We start from the raw sequence: 21,009 nt of genomic DNA on the forward strand, positions 1-21,009 counted from the left end.
AGATTGTATTGAGGTTATTTTCTCCATTGGCCATCAGAATTACTTCTGAAATATGTTGTTGTTGCTATTAAACCAATTTCACAGGTGAAGCTATGGAAACTGAAGGTAGTCGAGTATCTCCAATATTTACTCTTACGGTCACTACCAACTTTCTTCATTCCAAAGCCCACCTGGTACTGATTTCCAACTTGCAGGATTGGTCTTCAGGAGTATTACCTCCAATTGCATGTGTACTTCTGTCTTACACAGTGTAAGCTTGGTGCTGGTTTGGCTGCATTCCATCAGTCACTAGGAAAGAAGCACAGAAATCAACGTATGTTTATTGACGTAATGATAGGAATAGGTAATGTACAAGCGATGATCAAGATACATGAGGAATATTTCAATTTTAAGGTTTTTGTTATTGGAAAGACATATTTCCAATAACCTCTTCTCAAGGTAGTCCACCCAGCTTGGAGCAATTTATTCTGTCACTTTTTCCACCTTATGAAGCAGTTCTGAAAGTCCACCTTCATGAACGTGCCTGCTGACGCGATCAATCATATAATGAACTGCACTGATGAGTGCCTACCAATGGAAAGCCAGGCTTGTGAAAATAGGATATTGCATCCTGACCCATCTTATTCACCAGATCTGGCACCTTGTCACTTCTAGCTTTTCTCCAAAACTAACATGACCATGAAAGGTAAATGATGTGAGCTCACTCAGGGTACTGAAGCACACACCAAAGTGCAGCAAGAGGCATGAAAGAGGACTTCAAAAAGTGCTTCAGAAAGTGACAACAATGACGGGATTCATACGCTGCAGCAAGGAGAATATACTGAGGGAGTAGATGGCAATGTGTTTTGTTTTGTTTTATTTTTTTGGACCAGGGATTGAACTCAGCACCTGGTGCTTACCAAGCAGGCACTTACAACTCTGAGCTATTTTGACAGCCCCATGCAATGTTTTTTGTTTGTTTGTTTGTTTTTGCAGTACTAGAGATTGAACTCAGGACCTGTGCTTGCCAGGCAAGTGTTAATCTACTGAGCTATCTCCCTGGCCTCTGAAATGTTATTTTTAACTGTAATAAATTTATAAAAAATTAAATGTACATTGTAGTGCTGATCATACCTTATATATTTGGTTCTAAACACACTCTTATCAACCAGCTCTATGTAATGTAATGGTAACCACTGTAGGGCAATGAAATGGCTATGTCATACACAGAATGCTTTTCTTCGAACTATTTGAATAAATACAAAGTGGTACGGATAATATCTAAGGGGTAAGGATAATTAATAGTTGTATTTAACTGAGTTTTCTGTTGAAGTATAAAAACGTAGAAGTGTGTGCATGTAGGCAAGAAAATCAGAAAGTAGATGGTGTTCATGATACTTAGTTCAGAACTTGTAAATCATGATTGCAATTTTGTAAGTTTCTGTCTTTTCTCTCTGTGGCTTCATAAGAAAATACACCTTTGTTACCTCTTGGTCACATTCTAAGCAATTACAACTTGTTAAAACAAATGTAGTGTGCCTACTTCCAGTTTAAGCGCACCAACAGCACAGAATAAAGAGATATGGTACAGCAGGATCTGTGATGGCTTTGCCCACCCAGTAAGGAAAGACTGCCTATTGTATATGGAAAACCAGCTTTGCTACAAATGAATACTAAGAACCAATTTCATTTTTTATTACTTATTTATTTTAATGTATTTTTAGTACAGAGTCTACAGGGTCTCATTACACAGATCGGACTTGTAATGATGCTTCCTGTTTTTCAGCATCCCAAGCCCTGGGATTATAGGCACGTGCTACCACACCCAGTCTCAATGGCTCTCTCAGTGTGCCCTGGGGATGAGGCTGGCAAGGCATTCTGGGGACCGAATCCTAGGCTGCTGTGCTCTGCCTAAGCAGACACTTTAGTCTGCTGAGGTATCTGGCCCACCCCAAAACAATTTTATTTATTTTTTTGTTTTTATTTTTTTGGGGGCACAACTGGGGATTGAACTCAGGCCCTTGTACTTGTCAGGGAAGCACTTATTCTACTGAGCCATCACCCCTGACCCCCAAAAAAACAATTTTACAAGAAAATGAAATTTTCTCTATTTTATTTTCCTTGTTTTTGAATAAAGGTAGCATATCTACCTCCTTTGGAATGATTGATCATTTTTCTTGGGATCAAACAAGATTCAAACATTACTCACCGCCTTTAAGGCTCTGGTACTATTCATAGTAGAAGTGATCTTTCTTTAGAAGAAAATGGGTTTGTAGGCAGAAAGCAGCAATTAAACACAAAGAATTAAACTGCAGCCATTTTCTAAGCAAAGACTGATCTTGCAGTTGTACCGCTTTAGGTAGAGTAAGTGGAAAATGTTATAAGTTTTACAACTCTGACTAAAATGTGCTTTGTTTATTATGCTCCTTAATAGTACTTTCCTGATAATATCAGGGCTTTGAATTTGCATCTGTTAAAAAGCAAAGACCCAGAAAAGATGAATACTGAGCTAGCCTTAGCTTTGTGTCTTTGACTAAGTGTTTTCACCCTTTTCTCATTCATATTCTGCAATTATTCAACACTGTTAAACAAACATGTGTAAGGCTCACATATATGGGCACTGTCTTAGGTATTTGCAATACAACATATGAGTATGGAAGAGTACACAGAACAAAAAGGTAGGCATTGTGCTAATAAGAAGATAAAAAGATTAAAATATGGAAAAAGTATAGAAATGGGGGGTCATGATGGAAATGATGTTACAGTCTATGTCTAGGGTAATTTTCAATGTAATGTTGGTATTTGAATAAAGATCAGAAGGAAATGAGAAAGGAATCCTTGCAGATACCTGGAAGAAGAGTGTTCTGGGCATAGAGAATAATTACTAAGGTTTTGTATCATAGGAAAGACTGGTCTGTCTGGCTAACCATTGAGAGCCAGTGCTGAGGAGTTGAGATGACAGGGGAGAAATTAGAAGTATCAGTTCCAGATCATATGACCCAGAAAATCACTTGCTATCCAACTGGTTCCTGCACTGAGTTTTACTTAGACTGAAATAGAAATTTCTGAAAGGTGATGAAAAAGAGAGGTGATGGCATCATTGGAGTTCATTTCACAGGGACTTTTTGTGTTTTTAAGAATAAAGAGGGTGAAATGGTAAGAAACAAGGATGGTAGTGAGTGGAAGCTATGCAGCAGTCCAGCAGGGGTACTTAGCGACAAGTTGGCCAGAGTGGTAAGAGTGAAGACAGGGAGCAGTCACATATTGGAAATGATTTAAAGATTTGCATGACAGATTAGATGTTGAGTCTGGGAAGACAAGGTGTAGCAGGACCCTCTGGGTACTCAATTTCCATGGTAGGAGGAGCAGTTGGAATACTTCCTTTCCGGAACAAAGGGAAAAAGACTGTGGAAGAAGACTGTAGAGGAGGTGTTAGAGAGGAAAGTGAATTTTGGAAGATCTTACTGTCTCTGGAAGATTAGGGATGGTCAATCAGAAACAGTGTGCAGAAGATTAGATCATTCTCTGAATGCCGAAAGATATTCCTTATTATTTAATTTAATTTAATTCAATTTTTTGGAGACAGTATCTCACTATGAAGTTCAGGCTGGCTTTGTGCTCACTTTTTGTAGCCCCCAGGCCTATCCTGAACTCACAGTGATCCTCCTGTCTCAGCCTCCCCAGTGCTGGGATTACAGGCAGGTTTCAAAGATATTCTTTTTACGATAATTCTTTTAAGAACAGGAAATGAAGTGTATATGGAAACTAGCAAAATAAAAATGGTTATTTATTGTACAAGGAAGGCTAGGAAATGCTTACTCAAATTCATGATAGTGTACACAGTATTCACATGGAAATTATTTAAATGTTTATTGACATCTGTAGCAGGTTTGTAGTTCCCAATGGGAAAAGGAATGACCAAGAATTAAAAAAAAAAAATCAGTGGTTGTTATTTGCTATCTATTTAAAAATGTTTTAAAAAATGTGTTCAATTGTAAAAGCCATGGATCAACCACTCAAATTTAAAATTAATTTAATTAAAAGTACTAGGTTTAAAGCATACATCAAAGACCTCTTTTGAGCACTTGAATAATGGTACTGTTTCTCCTTCCTTAATTCTCATTTCTGTAATGAAAGAAGAGTTGAAATTTTATGTTAACATGGTGAATTATTTTACATAGTTTCATACATATCTAGCACTTCAAGTTTTGAATTATAGGATATGATCATTGTTCATGAGTTAAAGAAAACTACGTTATCAAAGTGAAGTGTGACATTAATATGGTATATAGTCCTGCCTCAATCACAGGATTTGTTATAAGATCCCTAGTGGATACCTGTGATCACAGCCAATGTAGAACTCTATGTGCTATATTTATAATGCTTAGCTGCCAAATGATAAATGTGTAGAAACACTGGACAAAGTTTTGACTTGCAGTCTGGGCAAAACTATGTAAGATTTCATCATATTCCTGAGAAAGAGAATAGTTTAAAACTTATGAATTGTTTATTTCTGAAAATTTCTATATAATATCTTCAGACTGAAATTGACTTTGGGTAACTGAGACTGTGGAAAGCAAAAATCATGTGTAAGGGGAACTATTATATATATATATTTTTAATTTTATTTATTTGTGTGTGTGTGTGTGTGTGTGTGTGTGTGTGTATGCGTGTGGCCAGCTCAGCCCACCAGGGGGCGGGACTGGCTGGCATGTGGTGCTGGGGGATTGAACCGTGGTCCCTGTGCTTTGCTAAGCTTGCTCTAAGTAGGTGCTTTAGACCACTGAGCCATCTCACCAGCCCTGAACTATTATATTTTAATTGAAGCAATGGTTGCACAAGTGATGCAAACCGAAGTACACTATTCTTTACAGTCCTGTGGGTATAGTTAGAGTAAGGAGTAAGGCAAATGGGTTCGTCTTCAATTTCTCATTCTCCTCAGTGGCTAATGTTTGGGCTACATATTGAGAAGAATATGTTTAGGACCAGTAATAAAGAGAAATGTGATTTATTGGATTGTCTAATACTGTTACCACTAAAGTGACAGCCAGCATGACACACACTAACATCTTGCTAGTCTAGCCGTGAATGCTAGAGATGACGCAGAGCCTCGATGAAATTGTTGCTTTAAAAAATGCCCATTCCCTTTTTTGGTAGTAGTCCTACTGTTCCTCGCTTTTATAGACCTTAGTCCAGGAAATGTCCTTCCATATATTTTGACAAATAATCACCTTGGATGTTTCTGCATGTTCTGTTCTTAAAACCTTCTCATTGATACTTTTAGTTAACAAATGTGTGCTCAATAGAAAAAAAAAAAAGGCAAAATGATTGGAAGGTTTATGCACTGAGCTGGGACTTAGATTTGATGAAATATTCAGATAACCAATAAAGAATATGTAGGATGAATACCAGGCATCTATTGGGAGAACCAGATTTTTAGCAAATGTCAATCTTTGACCCAGTGGTCCACAACTGAATTAAGAATGAAAAATTATGTATTTGTAACTCACTTCATTGTAAAATAAATTTAGAGATTTAAGAAATAAGGTTTGGAAACTCAAGTATTTCTGTTTTTATGGAGATAAACAGATTGAGAGATTGGTATTCAGTAAATGACAGAGCCTCACATAGCAGAACGCTCCAATTTTTAAGTAGCCGGATATCTCAACCAGAATCTTATAACACTAAAATATGATAATTTAATGAATTATAATTACATAATTTTTTAAAATAAGGACTTTCTAGAAATAATATAGAAAACAAAGTATATAACCTGAATTTTTAAGCTTCTTAGTACATATCTGTAATCATATCCTTCTAGGCTACCTTGTTTTTTCTCCTCTTAGTAGACTTGCCTTTACTTTCTATTTTCAGTCTTTCTCCAACCATTACCAAACTTTAAATGTTCTTATACATCTTGGGCATCATATCGTAATATACTCCCCATTACTAAATCTTCATTCCTGCTTTATTCAAAAGGATTCAGTAGTACTTTAAAAAGGTACAGATTATTTTGATGCTTTTCTATCCCACCTCTCCTGAATGACATGAGGCATTTTTCTCTGATAAACAAACATAATATTCAGGTATTTAAATCAAGGCAAAGTAGAAGTAGCTTCAGTAAGCAGAGAGTAAAGAAAGCCCAAATGCTAGATGGATAAAACCTTCAAAAGAGAAGATAAGTAAGGGGTGGTAGAAAAAATATATATTTTTTATGAGCAGAATGTATTTATTGAGGGAAAGAAAGCTCCTGTCCCAGAGAGGAACATAGGGGGGGTTTGAGTAGGTGGTCCCCAGGAACCTGTATCTTCCAGGGACTTTTATAGAGGAAAACCATGCAGTGAGGCAGTCTAAGGTGAAGACATGGGAGCTCACCTTGGTGGGCGTGAGGTGGGACAAAACTATAGTCAACCAATGAGATTATAAGTACCATTGCTCAGCTAAAATTGTTTAAATCCAGTTCCAAATGGGGAAGCCAGTCAGGTAGCAAGTGGGCATGAATATAGGACAGGGTCTCTTCCTGTTTTAGGTTGGGCTAGTGACGCATTTGGGCTCTTTCAAGGTGATTCACCTATTTAGATTATCAATCCCTGATGCCCATCCCTAGGGAAGTATGTAGCTGTGTTTTCACTTTTGTCTTGAGGTCTGGCCCATGGGGAGTATGTGTCTCTTCCAAGTTGCAAAGTCACCTTGTCTTTCATCTTATCTCCATAAGGGCCTGGCTCTGTCTGACTGCCTATAATATTTGTATCTAATTCAGCTGCCTACAACAGTCCCCCCTCTGAAGAAGTAACCCAAACTGCTGAGACAGCCATGGGTGATGACCACTCTGGCTTCTTCAGGCTGAAAGGGGTCAGTTGTTGACCAGCAGTTAAAGATAGAACCAGCGGTTCTATCTAAAGGCTCTCAATAGACACCAGGCATTTTTATCTTGGTTAGACATATAGCTTTCAGTCTGCAGGAGATAAAGCCAAAGAACAGTTAAACATGGATGGGTCAAATAATCACAACATGAGAATTATGAATATAGTCAAAGATTTGTATCAAGTACACAGTAAAAATTATAAATTTTAAAACATATATTTGTTTTAGTCTCAGTAGATTATGAAATGATTTGGAAAAGGTGGATCACAGTAATAATAAAATCCGGGGTTAGTTATGGATTTACCTTAGGCTAGATACTTGGATTTAAGAACATTAGCTTACTTAGCACTTAATAAACCTAGGAAAGGTATTTTCATGTTCACTTTAAGGATAATGAATTTGAGGTAGAGCTAAGTGTAGTCAGCTCAAGCATGTGTAGTTGGTGACTGATCCAATTAGGACCAGAGTTCCAGCTTTATTTGAAACATAGCCCTGGTCATCACTATGAGAGAAGGACAGATGGAAGCAGAGGGGGAAACAAAGAAAACAAGTGGTCAAACATGAAGGAAAGATGTGATTCCAGAGAATGGAAAGTGCACAGAACTTGGAGAAAGGGGCAGGGAAGAGATGAAAATGGGGCTACCTAGGGTCCCCAGGAGAGGCACCACAACCTCACTGTGGAAATGATACAGGGAGAAAAATTGATCTAGGGTGGGTGACCTCCAAATGATACAGGGAACCTCCTAATGACATTGGGAAAAATGATCTCCCAAACTGACCTGGGTGAGTTCCTGTTCTCTAAAACTGAACAATGAGTTTTAGGAACAAACAGAGGTTATGAGCAGAATATATTTATTGAGGGAAAGAAAGCTCTTGTCCAAGAGAGAGATAGGAGGAGGGCCCAAGTGGGTTGTCCCCTGGAAGCTGTATCTTCCAGGACTTTTATAGAGTAAAACCATGTGGTGAAGTGGATCTAAGGTGGTGGAGAAGAACATGGGAACTCGCTTAGGTGGACATGAGGTGGGACAAAACTATGGTCAACCAATGTTATTATAAGCACCACTGCTCAGGTAAAATTGACTAAGCTCAGGACCAAATGGGGAAGCAAGTCACATAGCAAGCAGGCATGCATGTAGAGCAGGACTTTGCCAGGTAGCCATCCAGTAGTAGTTGGATTAATGATTCTTCTAGCTCCTTCAGGGTGACGATCAATCCCAGATGCCAACCTTTAGGGAGGTCAGCATTTGTTTGATCTTTTGTCCTTAGGTCTGGCCCACAGCAGGAGCACCTGTCCCTCCCACAGTTGTAAGGTATCTTGTCTTCTGTGGTATCTCCTTTGAGGGCCTGGCCCTGTCTGACTGCCTATAATATTTCTGTCTAACTCAGCTGCCTGCAACAGAAGGAACACTTTGCTTTTCTTATCATTCTCTGTCAGGTACCAGGGTTGCAGTGGAGGCTTTGAACCATCCATTACACACACCTCATATGGAGAAGGGTACTGGCTGGATGGGAGTTTATTTCTCCCAGAACATGGTGATGCCATGTGACACTATTCCTAGTGTTTGGTTGTGAACAGCGATGACAGGATGAAGACTGACCCAGGGCCTTCAGGTTCTGCCAACTGTCCAGGAACAATGGTCTACTTACTGGCACCCAATGTGGTAGTGCTTGGCTTATAGTCTAGCTCTGCTCTGTGGTTGAGTGTGTCATTCTGGAGATGGGAGCTCTTGTATAATTTGTGAAATAGCCTTCAGCACTATTGGATCCATTGGATCCATTTTCTAAATAGATTCTTTTGGGTTTTGGGATGAGAGCACCTCTTACATTACCTTCCAGTCATGAAGCCCTTTGAGGAAGGAGAATAGTGAAAACAGGTGGAGCACAAAAAGAGTATTCCCATTGTTGGGACAGCAGACCCAACACACACAGCTTTAAGGATGTCTCAGTTATCTCAGGGTATCACTCCTTGGTCAGTTGGCTCCAAAGCAGAAATATAGCAGGAAGACCTGGTGGAGAAAAACCACTCAGTTCAGAGCAATAATGATGAAGTACACACACATGCACACACATGCAAGAGTGCTCTGAAACACATATACTACAGAGGCACACCCCATCCACTGTCTCTTACTGGACCACACCACTTTTTTATTTTGTTTTTCATTAATTTTATTGAGAAACAAATAGCAATGAGACCATTTCAAAACTAATTAGTAGGACAGCTTCAATAATTCATTGCATATTGTTTTCTTTGCAGTGATTATTCATAGTACAAGATGCAGACATGCTATCTTGTCCAGACACTATTAGTACAAATCTTTCTTCTCATTGAATTAAGAGAAAGTAGCTGTATATGTATTCTAATTTTTTGGACCACACTTTTTAACAGCATATGCAGCTATGAAGATCAGTCAGTGCATCTCCTGATGCATATAACATCCCCAGGATCCAGTCACCTCTCTATGTATCTCTTAATCAGGTTCAGCTAATAACATAACTGCAACAAATAGAGATTGTCTCCTACAAGGAAGGAAACCAAGGAGACTTAGCCCCTGTGGATGTTGCTTTGATATAAACATAGATATTTAGCCAGAGATACAGCTTAATGGCACAACTGCCTGCCTGGCAATTGCAAGGTCCTGAGCTTTACTCCTGGTATGAAAAATAAAATAATAATAAATAAACATAAATGTTGCACAGTAGATATCCTGACACACAAAATCAGAGATAGTACAAAAGACTGTCAATGGCTGGCACATTTGTGTGACACAAAAACTCTTTTTTGGTCCAGGAAGACCAATAATCTTAGGAAAGTATTTGAAAATCCAATGGCATTTTACTGACTAATGAAATCTTCTCTCATGATTCTCTTTATCTATTGAAATAATGAATGAATAAAGATCTATGGGCCAGGAGTGACCAAACTCTGGCAAATTGGAGACAACTGAAAGGAATCATGGTAGGAGGAGACTCAAGAAAGGGAGGTGGGGAACTTTCTTGTATAGGTGTTTCTGTTCACAACTTTTTAAGGGACAACACATCTAAACACTCCACATTCTCTTTGAGATCCAAGGTTTAGCAAGAATGCCTTGTTTTGGGTTGATGAAAAATGTTCTGCCTTTAATGACAGGGCAAAAATGGCTTCAAGCCAGGTTTAGGAAATGTGTTGACTGTAATTAAGCCTTCTTGGGAGTCCCCAAGGTTTACTTACTGATAATTGAAAAAATGCAAATGAAGACAGTTAATCAGTGGACTGGCTGACTATGAAGCGCTACTACCTACCTAAATGAATTAAAACTGAAGACACAAATACGTCCAGTTGAGAAAGTTACCTGAGCACCCATTGGCAAATTTCTCAGCCTGGCTCTGGAGATTTTTTTTTCTTAGCCTGACTGGAATTGCAGTGCCTCTCTATGAAGTTCTTTGCCAATTTAATCTTGAGCCATTATATACAGATTTCCTAACAACTGGCCTCCCACACTGGTACAGCACCAGCTGCCTCCCTGGCATCACTTGAGGAAGCCCTGAAGAAAAAATAACAGACCTCTTGTCCTCCTTTCTATAATGATTAATCCACTACTTAAAGCTGTAAAATATTCCCTTTTCAAGACCCAGTAATCAAATAGGAACACCCCTTGTATTCAGGTTTGAGGCTCCAGATCTTTGGCTGTCAGTTATTGGAGATTAGTAGATATTGTATTGTTTTAATGCCTTTTTAAAAATAGAAAGTCCACTCTATCCACGATGGTCATTTTCCTCTCACGTTTTACACGCGTCAAATATATGCTGCTAATTTTTACCATCTGACTTAAAATCATTGCCTCCAATGTTTTGTACTTCTGTTAATATTTATGCCTTCTCATTAATCATTTTATTAATTGGCAACTTATAATACAGTGTCGGTACAAAGAAGTGCACAGTCTGTTCCTAAAAATTAATTGTGGGAACAAAAGCGGGAATGCAGCATTATTTAAACAGAAATATTTGCCAGTGGCCTGATAGCTTGCAATAGCAACAAAAAGGATTAATCAATTTAATGTAAATAGAGAAGTGCTGTGGATGATGACGCGTGTGTACTGTAAACAGAATCAAACAGGTTTTGACAACTCTATCACAATGCAGCTTTCTGGAGGACAGAGTAGTACGTTTCCTTTCTCCCAACAGTTAGAGGGTTCTGAGGGAGCAAAATTCTGTGATGGATTAATAATGTCTGCCAGGGACTTAGGATCAGTGGCAAATTGCTGTACTTTGTTCACCTTGTGGTGTGTGAAGAGGAAGGAACCCACCTTTTCTAATCTGCTTCATTATTGTTTGAGAAAGAAGAGTAGGCCAGAGCACTAACAGGAAGGCTTTCCATAAAAGCAATTTCTTTCCTCCTCCTTTTTTTTTTTTTTTTTTGTTTTTTTGTAAGTGTATAAACATCTTGAGAAGACTTGAGTGGAGAAAGATGTGATTTGACTGCATCTTTTCTGCACCTATTCACTGTATCTTTGTTTACCTGAGCTATTTATTGTCCTGGACTTGCTATATATTTTTTAAAAAAATTGTTATTGATATAGACCCAAGAAAAAGGAGGCAGATATTTCAAGGCATTTCACATGTATCACAGTTTCTAAGAAGATCAAATATCTCTTCAAAACCTCATGGATTTTTAAAACATGAAATGTTCTTTCTGGCAGATAATAGGCTCCGACACTCTAGGTTTTAACCTTCCATTCATTAATAGCAAAGCCGACTGGTACCAAAATCTTTTTTTTTTAAATCCCCCTGTAAGCAGTTTGTGACTCCTTTTGGGCAGATTATAGTTTAAATATAAATAAATGATGAGCTCCAGTGGAATCATTTTAGTTTGCTTGGGGTGTTTGCTTTAAATTTATTGCCAATTCCTCCATCACAACTTCCTCTCTTGGAGTAGTAGGGTGGCCTCATGTATATTTCAATACAAAATATGTAATGAAATGTATTATTTCAATAAATAAGTAAAACTGCTTTTTCTTATGTATTAAATACAATACAGATTATGTACAAATACGATACATATTCGCCTGACTGGAATTGCAGTGCCTCTCTATGAAGTTCTTCGTCAATGTGTTGAAATGCAATACATATTATATATTTCAATACATATTATTTAGTATTGCAATACATAAGTAAATCTCCTTTTTCTTATGAATTAAAGCTAGGTTGTTCTCATGTAAAGACCAAGTGCCTAAAATGGGGTTTACCTACATTTGGAAAAACACATTTACATTCTCATATTCAGCGTTCTTAGCACCGACTTGAGACAATGAAAGTAAAATAGCCGTAGCCCAGACGGGAATGGATTCCTTCTGCCAGGCACTGCCAAGGCTGTTGAAGTAACCAAGGCATACTCCTTAGTTTCAATGTTGCAAAATCACCTTCCAAATGGATCTGGCTTATTTTATTCTATTTAACACAGCCAGTAGGCCTGCGATATTTCTGTTTTTATTTAATTTTTTTACAAATTTATTTATTTGTTTATTTATTTATTTGGTACCAGGTCTCACTATGCAGCTCAGACTCCTAGTGCTCTTCCTGTCTCAGTCTCCCCAGCGCTGGCATTACAGGTTGTGCCGTCATGTGCAGTCTCGGTGGCTGGCTCAGTGCACCCAGGGTGGGGTCAGCTCGGCATAGGGTACTGGGGGTCCAACCTGGGTCCTTGCACTTGCCAGGTAGGCAATTAGACCATCAAGCCATAGTTAACAAGTTGCTTTATAGTTTAGATTTCCATGATCTGCCATTAACATTACATTAATTTTTGGTACCCAGCAACCAGTTTTACAACTAATGCAAAGTATGTGGCTTGTATCTGGATACCCAAAGATCATTATCAGAGCAAAAACACTGATACCTCAAACTAGACATAAAACCAGAAAGTGGATCTGTTTTTACTTATATTTTGTATATGGATGGTTATGAACTTCTCAGTGCATTCCTTTTATTTCCTCGATTTATATGCAAAACCTCTACAAAGTAATAGTCCAAAGTACTTATTATTTCATATGAAGATAATCCAATGTATTTTCCAACCTGTTTGCATTATTTTTCACCTTTGACATCATTATGAATTTTGGTTTTATAAAGCTTTTTGGTTTTCTAAGAAAGTTATTAAATTTAATTGTATTTGCTCAGCCCCAGGAAGTTTACCTCTCTCACAAAACGTGAATGATTGTTAATTACTTAACAATTTTCTAGTCAGATAAGTTCACTTTCTATCCAAATAAGATATTTCTTGATGATACCTTTTAGATTATTAACAGGATATTGATTTTTGTCTTGAGCAGCCTATGGTGAGGAAAAATTCTAGTAAATGTATTGAACATGGTGAACTGGAGAGAGAAAATAGATTTAATATTTCATTCCACCCTCATAAGCGAGTAAAGTTTTATAAAATCATCAAGAACCAGGAAGGGAAGAAAACAATCACACATAAACTGTATATATTATATATCCACGGTATGCAGACCACTTCATAAAAGAACTCAAAAGAGCAATATTAGCAGGATATGTGGTTTCTCATAAGTGGTTATCCAACACTCCTACACACAGTGATTCCTAGGTAAAGCACAGACTTTGCAAACCCAGTATGTCCAAAGTTAAATTCAACAGGATAGCACTTCAGTTTTCTTCTTTCTACAGCCTCCTTTAGGAGGAGCCATACATGCCCAGTTGTAGGAGACAAGCAGTTGAAAGTTGCCTTTCTTCATCATGCTTAATATCCAAACCCCCTCCACCCTCTTGTTTTGCCCATGACAGAAAGTTCACATATCATGACAACCATGACGCTTATATTTTCTGATGTATTTATTCCTCCTGACTCAAAGTAGCTCTGGCCTTTTTTTGTGCCTTGCACACACTGCATCTGACTGAAAGGCTCATTTCAGAACACTACAATTATTATTATTTTTTTTTGCCTTAATGTGCTGTGAACTCTTATAGCTCAGCACTTCTACATATGGATGTGTGTATACCTGCTCTTAAGAACATGGTTACTGAAAAATAAATAATCAGTAGGTGTCTGAGGAAATAAGTGGATTAGAAAATGTGTAGGTAGAAAGGTGAAGTGATAGAGTGGGGGGAAAAGGCTAAAGGAGACCCAGCATTTCAAGAGAAGTTGTTGGGTTTCTTTTGATGCTGTGTGATTGAGTGGTATAGCCACTTTTTGTTTCAGTTGAAATTGAACTCATGCTGCCATGTAAGTTCAGATTTAATAAGATAGCAGGCAGCTAATGACATGGAGCTTTAGAACTGTCCAGGTGACTGTAGACCTCTAATTTAAAGAGCATTTTAAGATGTTGGGCAGCTGTGAAGTTGTACAGCATAGCACAGGCATTAAATTAGAGAATCACAATTCAGGAAAATCTTCCTTCTAGTCTCTCCCTCTGCTCAAAATTCAAAGTCAAGACCATATATGGGAAGATAAATCTGACTTTTATTAGAAGTTGAGTGGTGTTAAGAGGAAGCAAGTGGGAATAGAGGCAGGGGAGGAAAAACAGCAGAAAGTGCCTTATAGAAACAGCTCTCTCTCACCCTTATTTGCTTTCCTTGGGCTGTAATAGAACAAGATGTGAGGAAACATCTGTTGCCTTTTTCAAAATAGTGCTTTGATATTTTAAAAGAATAGTGACAGAATTAAGAAAATTCTAATTTTCATGGCTAGAGACAGCAGACACTTATGGAATGAAAATGGCAGAATGAACCTAACACAGACTGGAGACTGTAAGATTGAGGATGGCTCTGCCGTACTTGGCTATTGGAAGCTGCTTGGTCAAATCATTAGGACTTGGACTCTGTAGTTAGGTTGCTGAATTTAAATCTTGACTTTACCGCTTATGTGCAGAATGACATAAGGCGAGCGAAGAGTCCTCAGAGTCTCAGTTGACATAATGCTGTTACCACCCTCATCATGGTGTAGAGATTAAATGAGAGAAAGGAAACTTGGGGATTTGGTCTATACTCTGGCAGTAATCTGATTTGCAAACTATATGCTCCTGTTTTTAAAATTAGCTAAAAAAAAGATTTTCTTAGACCAGATGAGGAATTTAGTGGGACCTCCGGTGTGAATGGAAAGATCTTTAAAGGGCAAAAGATGGACTGGGCTTTCGACAGAAAGCAGTATGTACATATAGGGGCTGGCCTGCAGAATGGTGAGGTGTGGCTGCCTTTCCAAGGCTATTTTAATGTTAGCAGGAACTCAGATGAAGCATCTTAGAGTACTAATTGGTGTAGCTGAACTCCTCCTGAAAGTCTAATTGTGGTTAGAGGTGGGTAGTAAAAGTGCTTCAGAAAAGTTTAGGGAAGCACTACTGGATAAGAGCTGTTCCTGCACTGAGGGAGAATCCAGCCTGTAGAAGGGATCAGTACCCACTGAGGACATGCTCAGGCCAAATTCCGAGTGCTGTGGACTGAGAGTTGGTAGGATGGAGATGCTTTCCAGTGGTCTTGAGACGAGCCACAGGGGCCAAGTATAGAGGTCAGGCTTCCAGCCTAGAGAAGAGAACAGAAACAGATCCACGTTGGATGAAAGGGAAGAACCCCACCCAAAAAGAGCCCAGATGAAATCGGGCATGTTTCAGGGTGGTATGGCCATAGACCATGGGGCACGCTGAGATGGCGATTGAGACTGGGTGTGGTGGCAAGTACCTGTAATCCCAGCTCTTGGGAGGCTGAAAACAGGAGAATCACTATGAATCTGATATTCATAGCGAGACCCTGTAACCCTGTAGACCCTGTCCTAAGTGCATAAAAAAAGAGGCTAGAAACTCACCAATGATGATAGTGCATTGAAACTGTTTTCCCTATGACAGGCACTACTTACCTCTGTAAGCATCAGCTCCCTCACTTACAAGGGTAAAAATAATTTTTTCTTCTCAATTTTTAAAAAGTCACACAATTTAAAGAACTAAGGCAATGTCAGACACATAGTAAGTCCTCATTAATACTGGTGATTCTTTTTAGAATTTTAATTTGCACATATTCATATATGAAACTTTTTTTAAAAATACCAAAAACTGGAGTAGAAATCAAAATAGAATTAAATTATGCTAAGCTTGTGTTCCTAAGCCCTATAAAAGTTTTCTCTTTTTCTTTCAAACATATTTTCTTTAAGAAGTGAGATTTTATCCATAAACCTGCTATTTGGAAACCAGTCCTTGGAGCCATTTGGAATTAGCACAAAGAAACCCTTTTACAAATAAAAATCCTGATTGTGCTAATACTTGTCTAAATCACAAAGGGGAGTCTAGGAAAAATGGGAAAACGTATATCCGTTGGCAATTCAACTTTTTAAAAAGTCCTGATTTGTATGAATGATTTTTGACTGGTAGCTTGCTGTCTCTCTGCCATGATGTTATCCTTTAATAATCCAGATCCTCCACCTCTTCCCTGTAGTTTTGCAGCAAATTCAAGCAGTGCCTTAGCAGGTGACCTAGATGGAAGCCCTGGGTTTCTATTTCAGAGCTCTCTCACTTTCAACCAATATATTAGGTTTATTCACAGGATTCCTGCCTCAGGAGACCAAATGGGTTCCAAAGAAGAGACAAGCTTTCCTATTTTTGCAGAATTAGATACCATCTATCTGAAAATGGAATCTGTGGTAAAGATCTCCAAATTACTCATATCTCCCCTTTCAGATTCACTCAATGCTGCCAAGGCTCATTCTCTGGGATCCACTGAATAATGCTGTAGACATAACTTGTCTTATTTTATTCCTGCTAATTCTATTGCACCAAATGAAATCAACAAAACTATTTCTCACATTTCATGTTACCCTCTCTCTAAGCATAGCACAGAAGAGAGTTAACAAAGTTTATGAATGAATATTACTCATTTCTGAAACCTAACAGGCTTATAGGAAACTATCAATTGACCAAGGAGAAACAAGAAGGATTTCTCTCTAGCTTCTAAAGAATAAAGACTGATCTGCCACTAATTGTCACAATATATATTTTTTTGTTTTATCACTGTTCCTTATTTATAATTCTACCTGGGGGACATGTGGAAAAGTGAAATTCCATCATTTACCTGTGTATGACATGGTCCAATTTTATATTGTAGAAATCTCAAAATCAATGTATCCATGATGCCTTCAGATAGTCTCTGTATTTCATTAATCTTTGGCAAATATCAGAATCCTCTGGTTGGCCAGAGTCAGTTATTCATTCACCAGGCTTTGAACTGGGTCTGGAAACGTTCATCTTCATAATTCCTAGATGACACTGGGGCCTGTGGCTTATGGACAGTATGTTGAGAACCACTACATTAATTCCATGCTAGGCTTCTCTCTTGTTAATGTGACTAATCTAGAATTTGCTTTAATGCTAGCTTAGAAACTTTGGCTTCAGAATAGAAACACTACAGGTTGAACAATAATTGTGGTACATGTGTACTTTTTATAGTGTAGGAGAGGGGTAAAATGCAATGTCAGTTACTCTAACCATTTGTTTGAGTTAATTCCCAAAATATTCAATTATATGCCTACAGAATCTTGACATAAGTCCACACATAACTACACTTCTCTATATTTTTGAAGGATCATATTTACCTTTAATTTTTGAAGGCTAAAGTTTAGATTTTTGACATTATGATTCATATAAAAAGCATCATCCACTACTTCAGTAATGATCAGACTCATTTGATTGTCAGAATTTGTTTGATTTTGTGTAGCTTTTTTTTTTTCACATGTATTTGGTTGTTACAGGATCTCACTATACAGCTAGGACTCATAGTGATCCTCCTGTTTTCAGTGTACTCAGCACTGGGATTACAGGCATTGACCAATAAGCCTGGACACTTTGGACAGCTCAAGCTGCTCTCTGGGCCGGACTGGCATGGCATGTGGTGCTGGGGATTGAACCACGGTCACTGCACTTGCCTGTGCTTGCCTAAACAAGCACTTTAGTCCACTGAGCTATCTCACCAACCCGTTGGTATAACTGTAAAGAACCTTAATGCAGAATAAGAGCATCCAGAATAATGGTATCAGAGAGGTGTCATATCTAATTTGTGATGACACTGGTCACTGCACAGAGCATATTTTGGTCATAAGAAATAATACAAAGCTAAGTGAATGCCAGTAACATAAGAAAAAGAAGTCACCGGACTGGCTTTATTTGCTTAGAACCACCAAGCCCTTAGAAAGTCCTGTGGTACATGTCAGTCCCTTAATGCATTCCCAGTCTTTGACTTTCAGGTTATTCAACAAGTTCAACTTCTTGGAGAGGGCTATCTTGGATTGCCCTTTGTTCCTTCACTTTACAGACACTTTGCATTATGTGATATTATAAGAAGTTTCATAAATGACCAAATTGTGTTAAAACCTCCCTCAGACTGAAGTAAAAATTGCAGTTTAGCAGTTCCTTCTCTTGTTGCAGAGGTGTACCTGGAGAATCCTGGCTGAAATGAAGTATAGAAAATGTACTTTGGAGCTTTTCTAGCTCTGTGGTTCAGGCAGTCACACAAAGAGGTTTAAATAGACGTGGGATGCCTTAGCATACATTATTTGGCACATTATTTAGATTTAAGCAGAAAAGAATTAACCTAAAAAAAAAAAAAGTCCCTAATCTGGTGATTGGTCGCTAAATGTAATCAAAAGGTGTGGCCAGCCAGAGCGTTTTTAACAGCTATCCTATCCAATTGGAATGCAGTATGGACAGTGCAATGGATTTACCACTCATGCTGCGTGACACCAGAAAAGCTGAGGGACCGATTCTCTCTGTGAAATGGAAATGAGAAATCCTACCTCAGATTTCTTGTTATAGCTACTGAGGGTATACTTGAAAAAAATCTTACAATAGTTTTTTTTTTTTTTTTTTTTTTTTGCGGAACCGGGGATTGAACTCAGGGCCTTGCGTTTGCCAGGGAAACGCTTATTCTACTAAGCCATCTCCCTGGCCCATTTCCTTATTTTTTTTTTAATAGTTTTAAATACATAGGGTGAAGTAAATATTTCCTTATGACATCATCCCAGGGGACTTACATAATGCTAAACGCTGTCTAACCCACAAGATCCTGACCGAGTTATTGGTATTTTAAACGTAGGTATACTCATGATCTTGGAGTAAATACATACTGTGTGCCTAATATGTAAAATCCAGAACATGGGTCATTCCTATTTTTAGCATCTTTCATCTGTACCAATCCTGATTTCACATAAAAATAGCCTGTAGGTCAAAAGATATTTCCATAATTTGAACCATGGAATGAAATGTAATTCTTTATCATCATTTATTCTTCAGTGTCTGCCAAATGCTTTTCCAATATTTGTGTTATTATTCTTACTACTAATTAGCCTAACATAACCAACTAATATAATAATAACATGTGTTTCTCTGAGAAATCTTTGCGACTTTGGAATTCTTAAATGCTACGAAGAGGATTTTTGCCTTTAGTGGTATCAGGGATGTTAGAAAGCTGTATACTATAGGACAACCTTTTTTTTGTTTGTTTACTTTGAGAATAGGGATAGGAGAAGACAGACATCATCCCAAGGGTCTTACACAGTGCTAAATGTGTAATGGCTGATGCATAGTCTGTTCATCTTATCTCATGATAATTTTTCTTATCTTTGGCAATAAGCAACAAAAAAAGCATTATTTTAACTGTTAAATTGTACCACTGTCTTTTGAATTTGGAGCCTTATTAACCCAGGTGTATCTTATTCTTCTCCTACTATAGCTGGACAGTGCCACATCACTTATCCAGGCAGCTAAAAACCTGATGAATGCTGTTGTGCTCACGGTTAAAGCATCCTATGTGGCCTCAACCAAATACCAAAAGGTCTATGGGACAGCGGCTGTCAACTCCCCAGTTGTGTCTTGGAAGATGAAGGCCCCAGAGAAGAAGCCTCTTGTCAAGAGAGAAAAGCCCGAAGAATTCCAAACACGTGTTCGACGAGGTTCTCAAAAGAAACACATTTCGCCTGTGCAGGCCTTAAGTGAATTCAAAGCAATGGATTCCTTCTAGGACAATAGGCTTTTATCAAGACAGCTTTTTCTTTCTTTCTTTCTTTTCCTTTCTTTTTCATTTGACTTCCATTTTTGTATGCATACCTGCTGACTTGTATGCCTCTGGCATGGGGACATTAAAGGAGCAGCACTTGTTTGCATGTAAGATGAGATGTGGTCAGTACTGCTGGTCCATCTATAGCCTGGAGAGGGGGCAGGGGATTCCTGTCCTGAGGTGTCACAGAGCTGTCCTTTGCAACATTCTTTTCAAGTTGGGCAAAGAGTTCGCATTGCAATGTTTACGGGAGTGGGAGGGATGGGGAAATAAACTTAACTCTACAAAAGCAAACTCTAATGCATGCAAGAATCATTAGGTTGGCAGGTATATTCATAAGTGAAAAACCTGGAAGTGTAATGGTAGAACATAAAACTTGTATTGCTTCTGTTTCAGTGCAAAAAAAAAAAAAAAAAAAAAAAAAATGTACTAGCCAATACGCCTAAGTGTACGGCCCACAAATTGAACAATTGAACTTTGACATCATATCCATGATATCATGTGGATTTTTAATTGAGGAAAAACTTAACTCGTCCAGCTGAAAATTCTCTTTATATTCATTCTGTTTTTTCTCTTCTCATAGTGCCATTACTACTGCTTATGTTATCAGTTTTTCCCCTTTACTGAAAATGGTCAACAGTTATTTGCAATCATTCAAGTCCTTCTGTGGCACTGGAAGCTCAATATGGTGATCTAATTTCCTTTTCTTTCTTTTTAATTTGTATTATGATTTTACTAGACATAGAAGGCCCAGTGGTGGAATGTTAGAGGAATGGAAATTGACAATGTGTGAAGGTTTAGAGGCAAATACATAGGTGTAGTGTGGAGTGCTGGTATCTAATATACCATTGTATTCACTAACTCGAAATAAAGACATTTAATCTTGACATTTGAGGAATGTTTCTTTTATTGACAGCATACTTCCTATACAGACAATAATCTTTCATACTAGACTGATCAGTGAGTTTTACATTGCACAATCCAATGTGTGGCTCTAGTCAAAGTGGGTCTTTATTCAAATACATCTACATTTAATTTAGGACAGACTCATTTTGGACCTATACCAAAATGAATTGATATAATGATAAAAAAAATGAAAAGGCCAAAAATGTATAGTAATTATAAACATACATGTACCAAACATTAGAG

General features: G+C 38.0%; 1 protein-coding gene across 2 annotated transcripts in view; it reads left to right on the forward strand.

Moving 5' to 3' along the window:
- Window positions 1–20,747, forward strand: part of Ctnna2 (catenin alpha 2) — a 1,043,423-nt gene extending 1,022,676 nt beyond the window's left edge. For both annotated transcript variants that reach the window (XM_004634143.2, XM_004634144.3), the window contains one exon: window positions 19,537–20,747. In XM_004634143.2, coding sequence (XP_004634200.1) covers window positions 19,537–19,824 — 288 coding nt within the window. In that variant the 3' untranslated portion in view covers window positions 19,825–20,747. The remainder of the gene's footprint in view (window positions 1–19,536) is intronic.
- Window positions 20,748–21,009: the final 262 nt, after the last annotated feature.

The sequence above is a fragment of the Octodon degus genome, unplaced genomic scaffold (assembly GCF_000260255.1).
Source record: "Octodon degus isolate 3935 unplaced genomic scaffold, OctDeg1.0 scaffold00058, whole genome shotgun sequence".
Lineage (NCBI taxonomy): Eukaryota > Metazoa > Chordata > Mammalia > Rodentia > Octodontidae > Octodon > Octodon degus.